Raw genomic sequence first — 16,180 nt, forward strand, 5'->3', positions numbered from 1 at the left:
AGTCTTAAGTCACTGGGTACATTTGTAGCAATAGCCAAAAAACTACTGTATGGGTCAAAATTATAGATTTTTCTTTTATGCCAAAAATCATTAGGATATTAAGTAAAGATCATGTTCCATGATGATATTTAGTAAATTTCCTACCATAAATGTATCAAAAAATGTCATTTAATTATTATGCATTGCTAAGGACTTCATTTGGACAACTTTAAAGGCAGTTTTCTCATTATTTCGATTTTCTTTGCACCCTCAGATTCCAGATTTTGGAATAGCTGTATCTCAGCCAAATACTGTCAGATACTAATAAACCATACATCAATGGAAAGCTTATTTATCCAACAACTTTATCATATTGGAATATGATGGAAAAAAATTCAAATCATTTTTTGAAAGAGATTTTTGTTTATTGCACCTGTAAGCACTCCAAAGCTTTGGCAATATTTCAGGCTTTAACAGTCATTCCAATTAAGCTGTATTGACTTTCAGAGAATGAAAGATAATCAGAGTTAAAAATGTAAGCAGACAAGGAAAGGTCAGGGCAGCAGTTGAATAGAACATCACAAATATATTTCAGCACAGTGTATTTGTTCAGCACTTCTCGACTCAGTTTTACAGAAATTCACATTTGCGGCAGGTTATCTCTTTACACCATATTTCAGTTGCTATCTTGTGCAGTGAGCACAAGGAATATAAAGATGTTCTAGATAACATTGTGGTATAAATTAGAAACAAAATCCACTAAGGTCAACAGCTCTGAATCCAATTAAAGGAAGGCTCTGGAAGTAAGGCAGTAAGTTTGGGGTAGTTCATATTTTTGAAAGAAGACACTTACGCTTTTTGTTTGTGCTAAGCCCACTAAAGTCCTGTTTAAGGGTAGTCAGTATGCTTTTCATCCATATTGGTATGTGTGTTACCACATGATTATGTATAAAAAACAGTTTTAACTGTTTTAATAATTTTGGTGGTTATTGCTTTTTTAAGTTCTTCCCTAGCTAAAAGTTACCAGTGACCCTTTACCTTTATCCATGGTGTAAGCACAAATATGTTTGCGCTCAGCAAACAGTCAAGTCCCATTGATTTCTCTCTATATGAGAACTAGCGGCTAAGAAATGTGCAGCAGGGTGATATTTCAGAGGATTATGGCATGAGATGATCCTGTACAGGTTTATTTGCCACTGAAGATTGGACAATTTCAAATGTACAATTGTCTCTTGAGCAGACACTTTAGGCTTTGGCTTGTTGTATGGTTGTGGGTGTTTTTTTTCTTCCTAAGAACAGTTGGTGTGGTTCAAAGCCAGCACAAATTCTGTAGACTGCCACCCTATTCTCCCGTTCCTCCGAAAACATGACCTGACATGAAAATAACCAATATCCTAAGTGACCAAAAAGAGTTCATGGCAATGACTTTTGAAAGCCTCCAAAGTCTCCAATAATAGGTGTATCTGCACCAAATTAATTTAGACAAATAATTTTGTTTTGAGATTTGGTGCTTAAAGATGGTTGTTATGCTATCTACAGTCAAAAAGAAGACTGAAAAAAGCTATGAACAATAAAGAATAATCATCAGACATCAACTGATAAGACCAAAGAATAGAGGAAGCCAAGACTAATCAAACATCAAAGTCTTTTCATGTGTTCCTCTAAATAGGTCTTTAATTAGCCAGAATCAGTTTGTCTGTTAATCCCTCTGTTCTTTTTTTCATTACATCAGTGCAATGAATGTTCTTGACTGAGCAGCTCTGTATTTGTTTTAAGTAAGTTGGATATAGCCAAGAAATCAATAGTGTATCAGGGCTATTAAGAAAACCTCACGAACCATTTGAACTCAAGTGACACATGCAAAAGATAACCTACTACACACACTATTACCAGAGAAGAGAGAGAGCTTTGCTTATATCCAAGTGAGCAGCAGGGCTACAGATGGAGATTAGCAACTGCTCGCTAGCTCTCTCTCACTCTCGGCTCCACAGACTGAGGTCTTACACCAGTCACACACACTGCCCTCAAATAAACACATTGCCACCACTGCACACCCCCGTGATGTCTGCTATACCCATGACTTTCCCCAAAATGAAGAAGTCATGACGAATGAATTCCCAGTTAACAAATATCTCTAAGAATAAGCTGCTAAAGAATAACCTGCTAGCATTCCCATTAAAGGGGTCATATGATGCAATTTAAAATTTTCCTTTGTCTTTGGATTGTTACAAGCTCTTGGTGAATAAAGAAGTTGTGTGAAGTTGCAAAGACTAAAGTCTCAAATCCAAAGAGATATTCTTTATCAAATTTACCGCTCATCCACCTCCCCCCGAACGGCTCGTTCTAACATACCCCACATCTCTATGTCACTATGTGGGAAGATTTGCATAATGCCACACTGATGTTCACTCAAAGAAAGAAGGTGAAGTTTTTATTCCTGTTTTAGTATTGTTGTTGCCGCCACCATTTCGTATAGACGCTGAGTAAATACATCAACTTTGCACTGTGGATCACCGAATCGGCTTTAACCGTGGATGAAGCGGCGTCTAGCCCGGGGTCGTCACATGTGGTTGCTGCAAGACCAAGGTACACTCTTTGGTAGAATCCTCCTGCCACACCATTCTCATTCAAGCAGGCCCTGGCTCACTCTAAGCCGCCAGCCTCTGCTCACTCAAGGCCACGGTGTGTGACGTTGTTCCGTTGCGAAAGTGAAACTACTTTGTTTTTGCCTTCCAAAAGAAAACACAACTAGAAATCATGTTTATAATGGGTTTTATGTTTTTGTCTGGTAAAGGCTTCACAATATGTTAAGAGGCGTAACATTTCCATCTCACGCTTTAGGCATTCGGCCAATCACAACACACTGGATAGCTGGCCAATCACAGCACATCACAGCACACAAGACAGCTTTTCAGAGAGATGAGCCTTGTGAAAATCTTTTTTTTTTTCTTTTTTTTTTTTTCCTTAAACTGCATAAACACATTTTATTACACCAGATACACAAAATAATGTTCTTTTTGGCAGCATTATATGACCCCTTTAAGTTATGAAAATGAAATGTTCTCTGAATGTTCAAAACAATCAGTTTTTTCAATGCTTTAAAAAAAACCTTTTGGTTATGTGAATGTTAGTGATAGTGTACCCAAAAATGAAGATTACTCCATGATTTTCTTACCCTCAAGCCATGCTAGGTGTATGTGACTTCCTTCTTTCAAACGAATACAAGTCGGAGTTATGTCCTGGCTCTTCCAAGCTTTATGAGAGTGAATGAGGGTCGAGATTTTGAAGCCAAAAATGGGCTTTGATCATTTGATTCGATTGTTACTTTTGAATATTCTCTGAATGGAAGTAAAAACATTTTTAAAAAACAAACTCTCAAACATAATATCTATAAATAACATTTTTGTTTATAATTTCAAAATTCTGAACAGAGGCACAAAGAAAAAGTGTGGAGAATAAAATCCATTCTTCGTTCATCTATTCAGTCTTAATAAGGCAAACGAAATAAATCAAGAGAAGGGGAAGCAAGTGAATTAAAGAAGAGCAGTGTGTTTCCTGTGGCTTCATTAGAGGTAATGGGCACAAATCAATCACTACTCTCAACATATGTTAGCGGTCATGTTTACATTCAGACAAAAGATGGATGTGTATTCATTTAAAAATGAAATGTACGTCATGGAGAAATGAATAATGTAAACAGAATTAACCACATCCGAGGAACTATGTGCAGCACTGGCCACAGATTTATATTGATTGTCTTGGAAGACTTCTTTGGAAGTCTTAACCACAAGGCTATTATAGAACAGCTGTACTTGGCAAATAGATTACTCTTTAAATTGCTCTGTGTAGTCGAACATTTTAGCTGTCAGAGTCTTCAGTAGTGGCTCAGAGATGATGCTGGGTGAATCACAGCCTCTCACTGTCATAGATTGTTTCACTTTGCTTTGTGATCTGACAGCTTATCAAGCGCCAGTGCGCAGTTAGACAGTCTGTCAGCCTCATGTTGTGTTATTACCCCTTGACTAGAAAGAAATGTGGAAAAATAGCATCTAGGAACAATCAAAATCTTTCTTTGCAGTTCTACAGTGCTTTGGCCATACAAGAGACAGATTCAAAGGGATTTTTTGGAAGTCTTTTTGTGTACAGCATCTCCTATAGCCTTGTTGCCATGTGAACAGGGGTCTGAAATGCTGTACACATGATTGAGACTGATGAAAAGAAATTAAAGATAAATAAGCATGTAATGTCGGATTTTGGTTTAGGAGTAAAAATATCTTGATGGATTTGTTTCTTACAAACACACAGGCTTTCACTTCACAAGACGTTAACTGCGTTGTGTGAATTATTTTAATGTTTACATCAGCTGTTTGGACTCTCATTCTGTCGGCACCCATCCACTGCAGAAGATCCTTTGGTGAGCAAGTAATTTAATGCTAAATTTCTAAAAATCCGTTCAGATAAAGAAACAAACTCATGTGCATCTTGGATGGCCTGAGAGTGAGAACATGATGTAAAACACCATATTGAATGTCATACTTCAAAAATGAGAAAGCACAGATGTCAAAGGGTCATGATTTTTTATTTGGTATGTACATCTCAGAGGGCCAAAACATATATTAAATGAATGTCAAACAAACAGTTTTTGCTTTGCCTTACACATACATTGCTTGGGAAAGTGGTGCATGAGAGGCACAGCAGCATTTCAAGTCCTGAGATTTATTAAATATATCCAAAACTGTGGCAGAAATGCATTCACCTCATCCATGATTATCTTCAGTGTAGTTCCACATTTCCAGGATATTCATCTACAAGCGTTAAAGCACTTCCCATAGCTTGGCTTCCAAGAGACACACTTAACATGCCAGAGTGTGTAACACTTTACAATAATCAACACTACTGAAAAGTGTGAGGTCCCACCCTATTTTCCTTTCTTATTCTCTTCCCAACGTCACACTATTCATCAGTTATTACCAAAACATGATTACCACAATCTGGGCTTAAAGTGGGCTGAGAGTGAACTGTTTATTGTCTGCTAGGACTATAAATTTTGAACCCTACAGTGGTTCTCAAACAGTAGGTCTAAGTAAGCTCCAAAATGTCTGAAAGTAGTTAAAATAAATAGTTTAATTTAATTATTTAAATGTATTATTTAGTAAAAGTATTAATATATATATATTTTTTGCATCATGTTTATAACACTTTTAAAAAAATAGGCTCATTTATTGGCATCAGTGTTTTTTTTTTTTTTTTTACATTGATGGAACCTTGAAGTGAAAAAACTTTATTCACACTAAGAAGAAAAATCATTATTTCAAGAACTGTTCGCTTAAATGTTCTTTGGGGAACCAAAAAGGGCTTTGTATGGTATTTATGTGAAAGCAGCCTGTTAAAACCTTTATTTTTAAGAGTATGTTCTAGAGATTTATATTACACCACATTAAATAACACTTTCATAACCTTTGTATGCAATATGACCCTAGTTTCTTTAAATAAAAAGTTTTAAAACAAGCATGTGTTTTTGTTGTCATTTCAGCAGAACACCAATATGACATTAAGTGTATGTGTAAGGGAGCCATCAAATATTGAATTTTGGGGCCATTAAATTACAAAGTTTGAGAACCACTGTTCTAACTAATAGCATCCCACTTGTAAGGACCGATCTGACACAGGACACAATTAAAATGGCATTGTGTGGCAAAAGCAGGGCAGAGTATCTCTTAATGGATTGATGAGAGGCATATTGCTTATGTTCATAATAAATACTAGAAAGTTACATATTGCAAATGTTATTTCAATGCTGATGCTCTGAGTCATGAAAATGGGCTCGATACAGTTCATTTGTTTTTGGGCTGTGCTGCTATATAAAGAGCTACAAGGCAGTAGAGAGCTCCCCCGACTGTCAGTGCCATGGTGGTCCTGTACAAGAGTCTGTCTGGAACACCTCGCTTCAGATGAACAGGAATCTCATCTGAGGCCTGGATGAAAAAAGGAGGAAAAACTTAAAAGTATCTTCTTTTATGTTCAATTGAAGAAAGTAAGCGATACAGGTTTGGAATGATGTGAGGATGAGTAAATTGTTATCATTTTCATTTATAGTTGGACTATCCCTTTAACTCAGCTACATAGCTTAAAATGCATCATATACATACCTGAAATATCCTCTGGAGGTCAGGCACCTTGTTGCCTCCCATATACTCCACTGCAGCACTCGACTCAGACACCAGTTTGGTTGGTGTGGCAAAGATGATGGTAGGAGATTCAGAAGGTATATTTGACCTCAAGCCCTGAAGAAAGTTTACAAGTGAGTTTACATGTTCTTTTGCACATAATATAACTGTAAATTCAAAACTGTCTATTGTCAATTTGTATATTGTTATTCCATACCTGGCAATAAATCTCATTCTGATTCTCATTCAACATGATATTTATTTTTGTTCACAAGGACTACATGCCATGTTAATCACAGTGGTTCTCAACCTTTTTGACCCCAAGGTTGCCTATTGTCCACAACAATATTCAATAGCGATATTTTTGTAAAAAATTTGTATTCACAATTTCCACCTCACAAGACATATTAGAGTTTAGAATAACTAGTTTTAATATTCTATACATTTACATGTCGTTTACAGGTTTAATAGTTTAGGAAATTAAAAATGTTAAGTAAAGTGTTCAGTTAACCTATTCGAAGTTAGCTGAGGCCCTGCTCCCTTTTTTGAGAACCACTGATCTATCAGCTCTCTATTGTTGTGAAATCAGTTTACAGCTGAATTTGGTCATTTACTACTAAAACTTAATGATGAACCGTGTAAACAGCGGTCCTATGAACATGCACATCTTTATGATTAAAAGGAACAGTATCTACGAAGTCGATTTTTGGTGTGCACAAAGTCAGCTCTGCTTTTAATTATTAATCGCCTAATATTTAGCCTGCTCTATCATTTCGGTTAAAATAGAGCTAGATAAATGTATTTTATATAGCTATCTAACGACTGTTTAAAATCACATCTAGGGGTAAAGCAGGCGACAGATCAAGGTCACTAAATTAACCTTTTAGAAACGGAATCACGCGCACATACCTGCGGACTGTAGGCGGAGGATGACACGGCTCCAGTCAGTCTTTGTGTAAATCCACTAAATTTGTAATACATTTTATTAATAAGTAGTAACCGACGAGGACGAGGTGAGAGTGACGGTCAGGAAGTCGGGACTCAACCGGCTTTTTCCTTGCGTAAGAATTTGTCGCTGGAATATGACATCACAAGAAACAAAACCGTGATCAAGCAGATATGAGAGACGTTGTGAAATGTGTCAGTCTATGTATTTGTGTGTGTATACACACACACACATTTATATATATATATATATATATATATATATATATATAGCCTATAATTAATTTCAATATTATTATACCTGTTATAATTTTGTGTATATTATTTATATATGTATATATATACTATGAGTATATATATATATATATATATATATATATATATATATATATATATATATATATATATATATATATATATATATATATATATATTATGAGTTTGTGCAGAAAACACGTCATGAAACATCAAAAATATTACCATAAACATCCGTTTGGATGTTAACATTTGTTCAGCGAACTATATATTTTGTCCTTGGCAATAATGGTGGAAGTGTGTAATAATTTTTTGAGTAAAAACAAAAACAAAAACAAACAAACAAACAAAAAACACCCTGAAAAATATTCACAGTAGTATTCAACTGACACCTAGACCCAATAAAAGTGACTTAAAAAACACTCCGAAGCACTTTGCTTTATATATTTCAGATTATATTTTGTGCCACATTCTTTTCTGTGTTACAATAAGAGAGAATAAGGCTTGAATCAATAAATGTTTATTTAATCCTCATACATATAAACAACCTTGCCTTAACCAAGTAGAATACATTTTCGGTTACAGAATAGAGCTACATAAGATTTAATTTGCATTATTTTGACCCTGCAAAAATAGCCACAAATACATAGCTACAAAATGATACAGATATGAAGGCATAGTATATATCCTTACTGATGCAAGGTGTGACATTAAACAGCAGTGTTTCTGCAATTATTCAAATAAGTTCTCCACATTGACATGACAAGTCAATATGTTTTCAAAGTGGTCTTAAAGGGTTAGTTCACACAAATTGAAATTTAGACATTACTCGCCCTCAAGGCATCCTAGGTCTATATAGTCTAAGCCTCAGACATCACGGCCACAGACCGTTGGCTAAACGTCGGATGCTTATGGCACACAAAAGTGGAAACACTTTTGAAAACAGGCCTTCGAAGGAGTTTCAAAGTCGTCATCGGATTGGTTGAATTATACAGGATTTATTGGAGATGTGTGTGTTTTGCGTTCTTTAATGTTCTGTCCAGAAACAAAGATGCCGTGCTCAAAACCCTCACAAAAGAAGAAAGTTGTTGTGTTTACAACTGTGATGGCGAGCGCTTGTCAGCATAAACTAAACGCTGAATTCTCAAAAGTATTTTTGCGGCATGGAATATTTAAAATACATCAGAAAGTTACGGGGAGGGGGAGTTTGGATGGGTGACTTGGCCAAAGAATGCTGCCATCGATTCCAGACCTTCACCTGTCAGTCTGAAGGTCTGGCTATGTGAGACTTAGGTGTATATGACTTTCTTCTTTCAGACGAATCCAGTTGGAGTTATAGAAAAAAAAATCATTTGATGTTTCAAGTCGTTTCATGGCACTCAGCAGGTGTTGCAGTTCTTTTCAATCCAAAAGAAGTGAAATAAAAATGTCCCATCCATTTAAAAAAAAGTGTCTCACATGGCTGCGGTGGGTTAACAAAGGCCTCCTGTAGCAAATTGATGTGTTTTTGCAAGAAAAATATTAATATTCAAAAGGAAATAATCACTTTAATCAAGCTTGCACCAACAGTTGTACACAGAAGCAGTTCCGGGGGAATGACGTATGAGGTCAGCGTCGCGCATGCGCCGATGAATCTTGAGAAAACCAACGTTTGTTAACAGGAGCAAAGAAAGCAAACTTTACTTACTGTAGCAAAGGAAAACCAGTCTCCAGAACCAGACATTCTTCTTTACAAATCCTCATTTTTTACATCTAATTCGTGACCATTGTTTTGATCTCTCCCCTCCGCTTCCACATTCGTCACTTCTGAGTGGCGCAAACGCAAAACCAACCTCATACGTCATTCCCCCGGAACCGCTTTGTTTACAACAGTAAGTGCAAGGTAGATTAAATTTATTATTATGTTTTAAATATGGTTACTTTTCTTACAAAACTGCACAGATTTGCTATAGGAGGCCTTTGTTCCTGAGTCAAATGAAACACTTTTTTTAATGGATGGGCTCTTTTTATTTCACTTCTTTTGGACTGAAGCACTGCAACACCCACTGAGTGTCATTAAACCACTTGAAAGATCAAAGATTTTTTTAATATATAATTCTGAGTGAATTTGTCTGAAAAAAGAAAGTCAGATACACCTAGGATGCCTTAAGCGTGAGTAATTTATGACCTAATTTTCAATTTTGGGTGAACTGTGTGTCCCCCAGTGAATCATTATATGTATATCCTACTAAATACAATGCAAAATAAAAAAAATTATTCCAAGAGACACATAAACTCTGAAAGTCCCTTGAATAGGGAAAAAATATTTTTGTGCTTGTATTCAAAGAGGAAGAAGGAAGCGAGTGACAGCCCTCCTACTGGTGAGCGTGGGGGTGATGTGTTTGCTAATCAATTTAGTAAACGCCTCTTTATTCACACAGTCGTGTATGGACAGGTTGCAGATTTGTCGCTGTCTGCATGAACAGCTGATGTTTGTTTTTTGTGATTTAGTTATCCCAATCTATGAGCAAGACTCGACAATGACTGTAATGTCAAAATGATAAGTGTTTAGGCCTGTTCAAACCAAGAACTGTAACTATAAAGATAACTATAATAATCATAACTATATTAGAATCTACACATTGCACGATAACATTCGGTTTATTATAAGCTCACGCTGAAGTTCTGTCATCTGCCACTTTAAATGCTTAAGCTCTTTAGTTGAATTCTGATTGGCTGTCAATGTTTTTAGTTGTTCAACAGCTGGAAAAAAACAATTATTGTTCCTCTGTGCCATAATCAGTATAGTTGTGGTGTGGACTCTGCTATTCTTTTATTTGAATGACTTTTTAAAGCCCCCCAGTGGTGAAAATCAAGGTTTTAATGTTGTTAACATGTCTGTCTGGTAAGACAACCCACTGATTGAAATTCATCAGTCATCACCACTGCTGAGCAAAATGCGGTTTGAAACAGCCCATTTCCTAATGTCCCTAACATTTAGCCAATCCCAAGTAGTGGCTTTTCATAATATTAGCTGTCTAAGACAGGAAACAGGAACATGGTTTGTGTAACATTGATAATGTATTTAGACTAAACGCTAATGATATCAATTACAGTTGAGTATCCGACATTGTAGAAAGCGATATACATAAAATGCATCATGATTAAAACATATATTGGTAAATTAATCCAGTGCTGCCACTTGTCATTTTGCAGCGTTTACTACTTCAGTTAACCGATTGGAAGTGTTTCAGGTAGTATGAGCTGATGCGACTGAATGGAGGCGGGGCTAATTTGCATATTATGTATACAAGAGGAGGTAAGGGTTACACATTAAGTCATTTTAAGACACTTTTTTCTTATAAAAAGTTTTAAGGGATAAAGGGGCTAAATCATTCACTGCAGGGGGACTTATCTTTATCATTATCATATTAGTTACCGTCCTTGGTGTGAGCAGGCCTTTTCACAGTATTTGCTTCCATATCATGCTCAGATGCTTCTATTTGGCCACTCTAAAACCTTTTTACTTTAGTTTCCCTTGCTTTGCACTTTATTGGGAGCTGAATTAATGATTTAGCAAGTCAAGGGGACCTCTCCATGGAAACATGAGAATTCGTGTAAGATCCTTCTAGGCTGGAGCACTGTCAGGACACAAGGTCCCGCCAGATGCCCGTTCCAGGCAGCCTGGCCATCTGTAGTTATCAAATGCCACGGTTGTCCATTTCATACACAGGAAATGCTGTTGGATCGGTTTTGTTTGTTCACACAAGAAGGGGGTTGCAACATAAACATTGGCTAATGTATTTCCTTTGGATCGTAATGCTTTATTGTGCACTTTCCAGCTTTGGGCTGGGGATTTGCCTCTTTTGTACAATTCTTTTAGCCCCAGGATGGACAGGAATTGCTCCAGATGCCTGTATTGTACAAAATCAGTGAATCCCATAATGTGTCCTTGAGTACAGAGGTACCTGTGTTATTATTTGGATATAATAGGTCCACACAGAGAGCCTAAATGCTGAGTTTTCCACATCAGACGTAGTGTGTTCCTTCAACTATATTTCAGAATCTTGGTTTAATATAAAGGCACAGAAGAGCAGGTGATTTTACTAAGCTGAAGACCAGCAAGTTTTCAGGACGATCTATGCTACAGTTAATTGAGAAACTCAGAAGAGAGACTTCGCACGCACCGTGCTGAGCGGAATTTGAGTTCGTGGTAGCACTGCACAAAGCTGTGGTAGATAAAGGTAATGGGCAGAGCCAGAAGCACAATGCCACTCACGACGCACACGCCACCCAGCACGCGTCCAGGAATGGTGATGGGGTACATGTCTCCATAGCCGACAGTCGTCATGGAGATAATAACCCACCAGCAGGCTGCCGGAATGCTGGCGTAGTCCTCATTGCTAGTCTCCAGGTCAAGGCCGTGCTCCAACAGCTGTGCCAGGGCGCTGAATATCGCCATTGCGACGAAGACAAACACCAGCAGCATGACCATTTCACGGTAACACCTGCGTAGCGTAAGCCCGAGCGTCTGCAGCCCGAGGAAGTGACGCGCCAGCTTTATAAGCCAAAAGATGCGCATCATTCGTAGTACGCGCAGGGTGACTCCTGCTCGCTGTAGTTGAGGGTTTTCTCCTGTCAGCGCTGTCACAGCGACAGACACGTAGTAAGGCGTGATCGCCAGGAGGTCAATAATGTTAAGGGGGCAGCACACAAACTCACATTTGTCCCGTGAGACAATGAAGCGCACTATGCATTCGGCAGTGAACCAGCCAATGCATACTGCCTCGATGATCCTGTGAGAGCAGGGGAGAATAGAGAGAAAAATATATGGAAAGAAAATAAAAAAAGAGAGAATTAGAGGGTATAAGAGAGCGATATGATCACAATTTCAATTTCTGGGAGCAGTACAAGTTAAGTTCAACTGACAGTATTTGTAGCATAAAGGTGACTACCACAAAAAAGAAAAGAAAAAGATTTGATTTGTTCCTCCTTTCTATTAACATTAAAATACTCTCTGTTTCAGTAGCCACAACACATAAACAATATCCATGTTTCTTATTACCCTTTAAAAAGTGTAAAGTCGTATCCATTTTTACAACATAAACCTTAAAACCCTAAAACAACTAAAAATGATGACGACATTGCAGCTCAAATAATACACTGGTTTTAAAAGAAGAGGGCTTTTATACAATTTCTTACTGTGAACTTATTATTTTGTTTTTCTTTTTAAATAAACAATGGACAAATCAAAATCAGTTTATGTGATAATCAACATTATGCCACAAGTGCTTTCAATTCAGCTTAACTTCTATTGGACCTGGAATATTCTCGTACCAAACACGTCCTTGAATATTACCAGTGAATATGAACATAATAACCACTAAAAAATGGTTCGAACTAGCCTTCAATTACCATTACGCTTTGTTATTGTAAATAACCAAGTCATGCAAAGTATTTAGATCAGATACCATGCAGCCATGCAGTTAATGTGTTTTTATACGGAAAATGTCCTCTCTTTCAGATTGTGTAAACAGCTCCAGTCTGTTGTTGACAGTGGAGTCAGTGTCTGTGGAAGCTGCAAGGCAGAGAGGTGCTTGCTCAGTAGACCTTGAAAAATGCCATTAAATTAGATTTTTTTTTTTATTTGAGTGCACCTTAATATCTGTTAATATTTGAATTAAGAAATAATAATTTTGGAAGGCTGCATCTACAGAAGATTTTGGCCGTAAATTTGCTCTTTCACTCTGAATGGTTTTACTGTACTGTTCAAAAAATATATATAAAGAGCCATGATAGACTTAAAATTACATTGAGGACAGCTGTTTTGGCAGGAAGGCATGCAAAAAGGGCCAATAATTACTGTTACATGAAGATGTGATAATATATGTACATGTGCCCACAAATGCCAGAATGCTGGCTTAAGAATGAATGCGAATGCTATTATCATCCTCAGATGGCACGTGTACATAAAAATCTATACATTTAAACATTTGGACCTTTACAGGCAGCAAATGAACGGACATTTAAAGATGAATACAAAACAAGGGAATGAGATCCACAAAAACATCGTTGACATCTTTGGAAATACTGTAAGACTGCATGCATGACAAACCTCACTGGTTTTATTTGCAGCTTGTCATACACATATTAGAACACATACCTGAGCCCTGAGACAAACAGTGGCCACTGTGGGAAATGGAATCAAGACTGCACTGGATACATAAAGAAAAAACCTACTCACAAATACTTCCAGACAGAGAGAGACGGGGACATAGAATACCCAAAGTGACAATGTGACTCATAACAGCGAATATGAAAACATGACTGTAATTTTTAATCTCTGACGGAGAGTACCAGGACGATGTCATGTTCATTTTGGATGATGACAAAAAGTCCGCACAGAATGTGGAAATCTAATTGTAATAATTTCATGACAGGTTTAAATGCAGGGGAGACTGGGGAGGTTTCTGGGACACAGAGGGTGTCATAACAGCATCACTTTATCTTATTAGGCCACATGGATGAAATCACCACCCTCCTGAGGTATAAGAAGTTTTAAATATGTTTGTTTAAAAGATTACATAGAATGGTAGCCTACAGTTTAAATTGCAATTGACACACATATTTAATCTATTTTAAGAGTTGTTTTTACATAATAATTATTTTAAACAAGTAAATATGATTACCACGATAAATGTAATCAGACCAAATATAAAATCTCCATGTTTTCAAATCGTGTTAAAAATCAGTCATGTAGAGAGGAAGGTGGTAACGTTGTAGTAGACTTCTATATCTACTTTAATTATTAGCAGACAAACATAAGAATATTGCATCAAAGCCACACTGCGCAAAACAAACAAACAAACAAACAAAAAAACTCATAAACGGTAGTTACAGACGCTGAAACGAAATGTGTAACAGCACTCTCGGGTCCTCCCTTCTCAGGCTGACGATAGATCTTTTTAGCGACATCTACTGACCAAACGAAGTACGTCATCTAGAAAAACAAAAATCACCATCGCGATATTTTGCAGACTTCATCTTGCATTATCATTATTGCGTTATTTTTTCCTAGTGCTAATATTGTTTTTACTGTAATACACAAAAAAACGTTGAATCAACAAAAATAATGTTTGGTAATAAGAGATAGCTGATTTTTGTATATAATATTATGGAATGTAATTTAGATCTCAGTAGAACTTTAATTTCAGTTTTGCTTTTAGTTTTTTTTATTAGTTTTTTTAGTTTTTTTTAGAAAAGATAGTTTTAAAAGATAGAGCTCGTAAAGCACCCGATATAGCCCAAACAAGTTCGGGGGGGCCCTGTACCATTACAACATAGGCTTTTTCATTCTAAAATCCTATTTGTGGAGAAGAGCTTGATTCCTCCTATTATATATATATATAATCATATATATATAATTATATATTATATATGCTATAGGCATGCTTATAAAACTGAGCTGTCCTGTGAGAGATGCAGCTAATTTTGCATTTACACAACAGACCACAGCAGTTGAACTCATACATGTACCTGTGTTCTTCCACCGTGTTGTTTTTTGCTGTATCCCAGTCCGGCAGAGTGCTCGCGCAAAGGATGACCATAGACATAATGACAAAAACCACTGACACGGATGCCAGGATCTGCGCAGCGACAGAGGAAGCTGGTTCCTCAAAAGTCCTCCGCATCCTCTCCAGCCACCGCGCGTTCCCTCCCTCAGATGCGAACCGGGTGACCTGATCCTCCTCACCTCTGGACTCCACCTCTGCCTTGATGTCCTCCTCCGAAAAGTACGTGTAAGTGTCGGACATCCTATCCTCCAGTCGCCGCTGGCAACAAAACTCCAAATGCGAGCTCTCCAAGCCCCAGTAGATCATCTCGTTGTAAAAGGAAAGCTCGCACATCTGCGGGACGAACCTAAGCTTTCCAGATCGCACGTAAAGCATAATAAAGACGAACGCCTCGGAGTGCCTGTCGAAGAAAAACTCGTTCCTCTCTCGGTCATAATCATCACAAACCTCCAAGACCTCTTTTTCTGAGGAACAGCTGTGGAGTCTGCTCACTCTTCGCAGTGGAAAATCCTTTATAACTTCTCTGGTGAAAGCATACTTAGTGCCACCAACGTTTAGGATGCATATATTCTTCCCAAACTTCATTTTGGATCAGATTGGCACCACCGATTCGAGCGAAAAATAGAGACGCGACACACAATATGGCTTAATGATGGTCATAGTTAAAATCCAGTATGTTTCTGTAAGCGCGAGAAAAAATAAACAGCTCCAAACACTCGAGTCCAACTCAGCAGCTATCTTAGATTGTAAAATGATTATTTTCCCAGATTGTGCGCGAGTCAGTTTGGAGAACCGTGGGAAAGTGACTTCTTGGTTTGTGCATCATCTAAACTCCAGTCTTCAGTGCAAGTATAGGTCTCCTTCAGTGGGCTGTTTCATGCAGTGATGTCACAGATCCACGAGCCTATCGGGCTCGATTGTGCGCTCCAGAAGAACGGGCGTTCCCAAACGCAAAACGAGTTTTTCTACGACGCATGTCTGGCATTAACAAGTGAACTTGCTGGACTTTATATGTCATTTGTTAACAATGGTGTAGACCAGGAGGACGTCACGTTTCAATATTAAAATCCATATTGGACGGTTTTTCCTATGGTTGTCTACCCACACCCTAAACTAAAATTAGACATTGATCCCTTGTAGTGTTGTTCTAGCTATTAGTCTAGGTTACATTTATTGAATGTAACGTTAGCGGTTTTGTAAAAACCATGTAGCATAGCTAAACTATTTTATTGCCTTTTAGGGTTTTCTCTGTGTTATTTCCAGCAATAAAGTAATCTCGTG

At 37.4% G+C, this 16,180-nt stretch overlaps 2 protein-coding genes across 2 annotated transcripts; both read right to left on the minus strand.

The window, feature by feature from the left end:
• Window positions 1–4,539: 4,539 nt before the first annotated feature.
• On the minus strand, window positions 4,540–7,227 carry LOC128025270 (cytochrome c oxidase subunit 7A-related protein, mitochondrial). Its single transcript, XM_052611463.1, has 3 exons — window positions 7,056–7,227; window positions 6,129–6,263; window positions 4,540–5,954 (listed from the first exon to the last, which is right to left on the minus strand). Exons 1-3 carry the CDS (start codon window positions 7,125–7,127, stop codon window positions 5,814–5,816), a joined length of 348 nt encoding a protein of 115 aa, XP_052467423.1. The 5' UTR covers window positions 7,128–7,227; the 3' UTR covers window positions 4,540–5,813.
• A 623-nt stretch (window positions 7,228–7,850) lies between these two features.
• On the minus strand, window positions 7,851–15,836 carry LOC128025271 (potassium voltage-gated channel subfamily G member 3-like). The gene is made up of 2 exons (XM_052611464.1): window positions 14,862–15,836; window positions 7,851–12,121 (listed from the first exon to the last, which is right to left on the minus strand). Exons 1-2 carry the CDS (start codon window positions 15,482–15,484, stop codon window positions 11,476–11,478), a joined length of 1,269 nt encoding a protein of 422 aa, XP_052467424.1. The 5' UTR covers window positions 15,485–15,836; the 3' UTR covers window positions 7,851–11,475.
• Window positions 15,837–16,180: the final 344 nt, after the last annotated feature.

Source organism: Carassius gibelio, chromosome A12 (genome assembly GCF_023724105.1).
Source record: "Carassius gibelio isolate Cgi1373 ecotype wild population from Czech Republic chromosome A12, carGib1.2-hapl.c, whole genome shotgun sequence".
NCBI lineage: Eukaryota > Metazoa > Chordata > Actinopteri > Cypriniformes > Cyprinidae > Carassius > Carassius gibelio.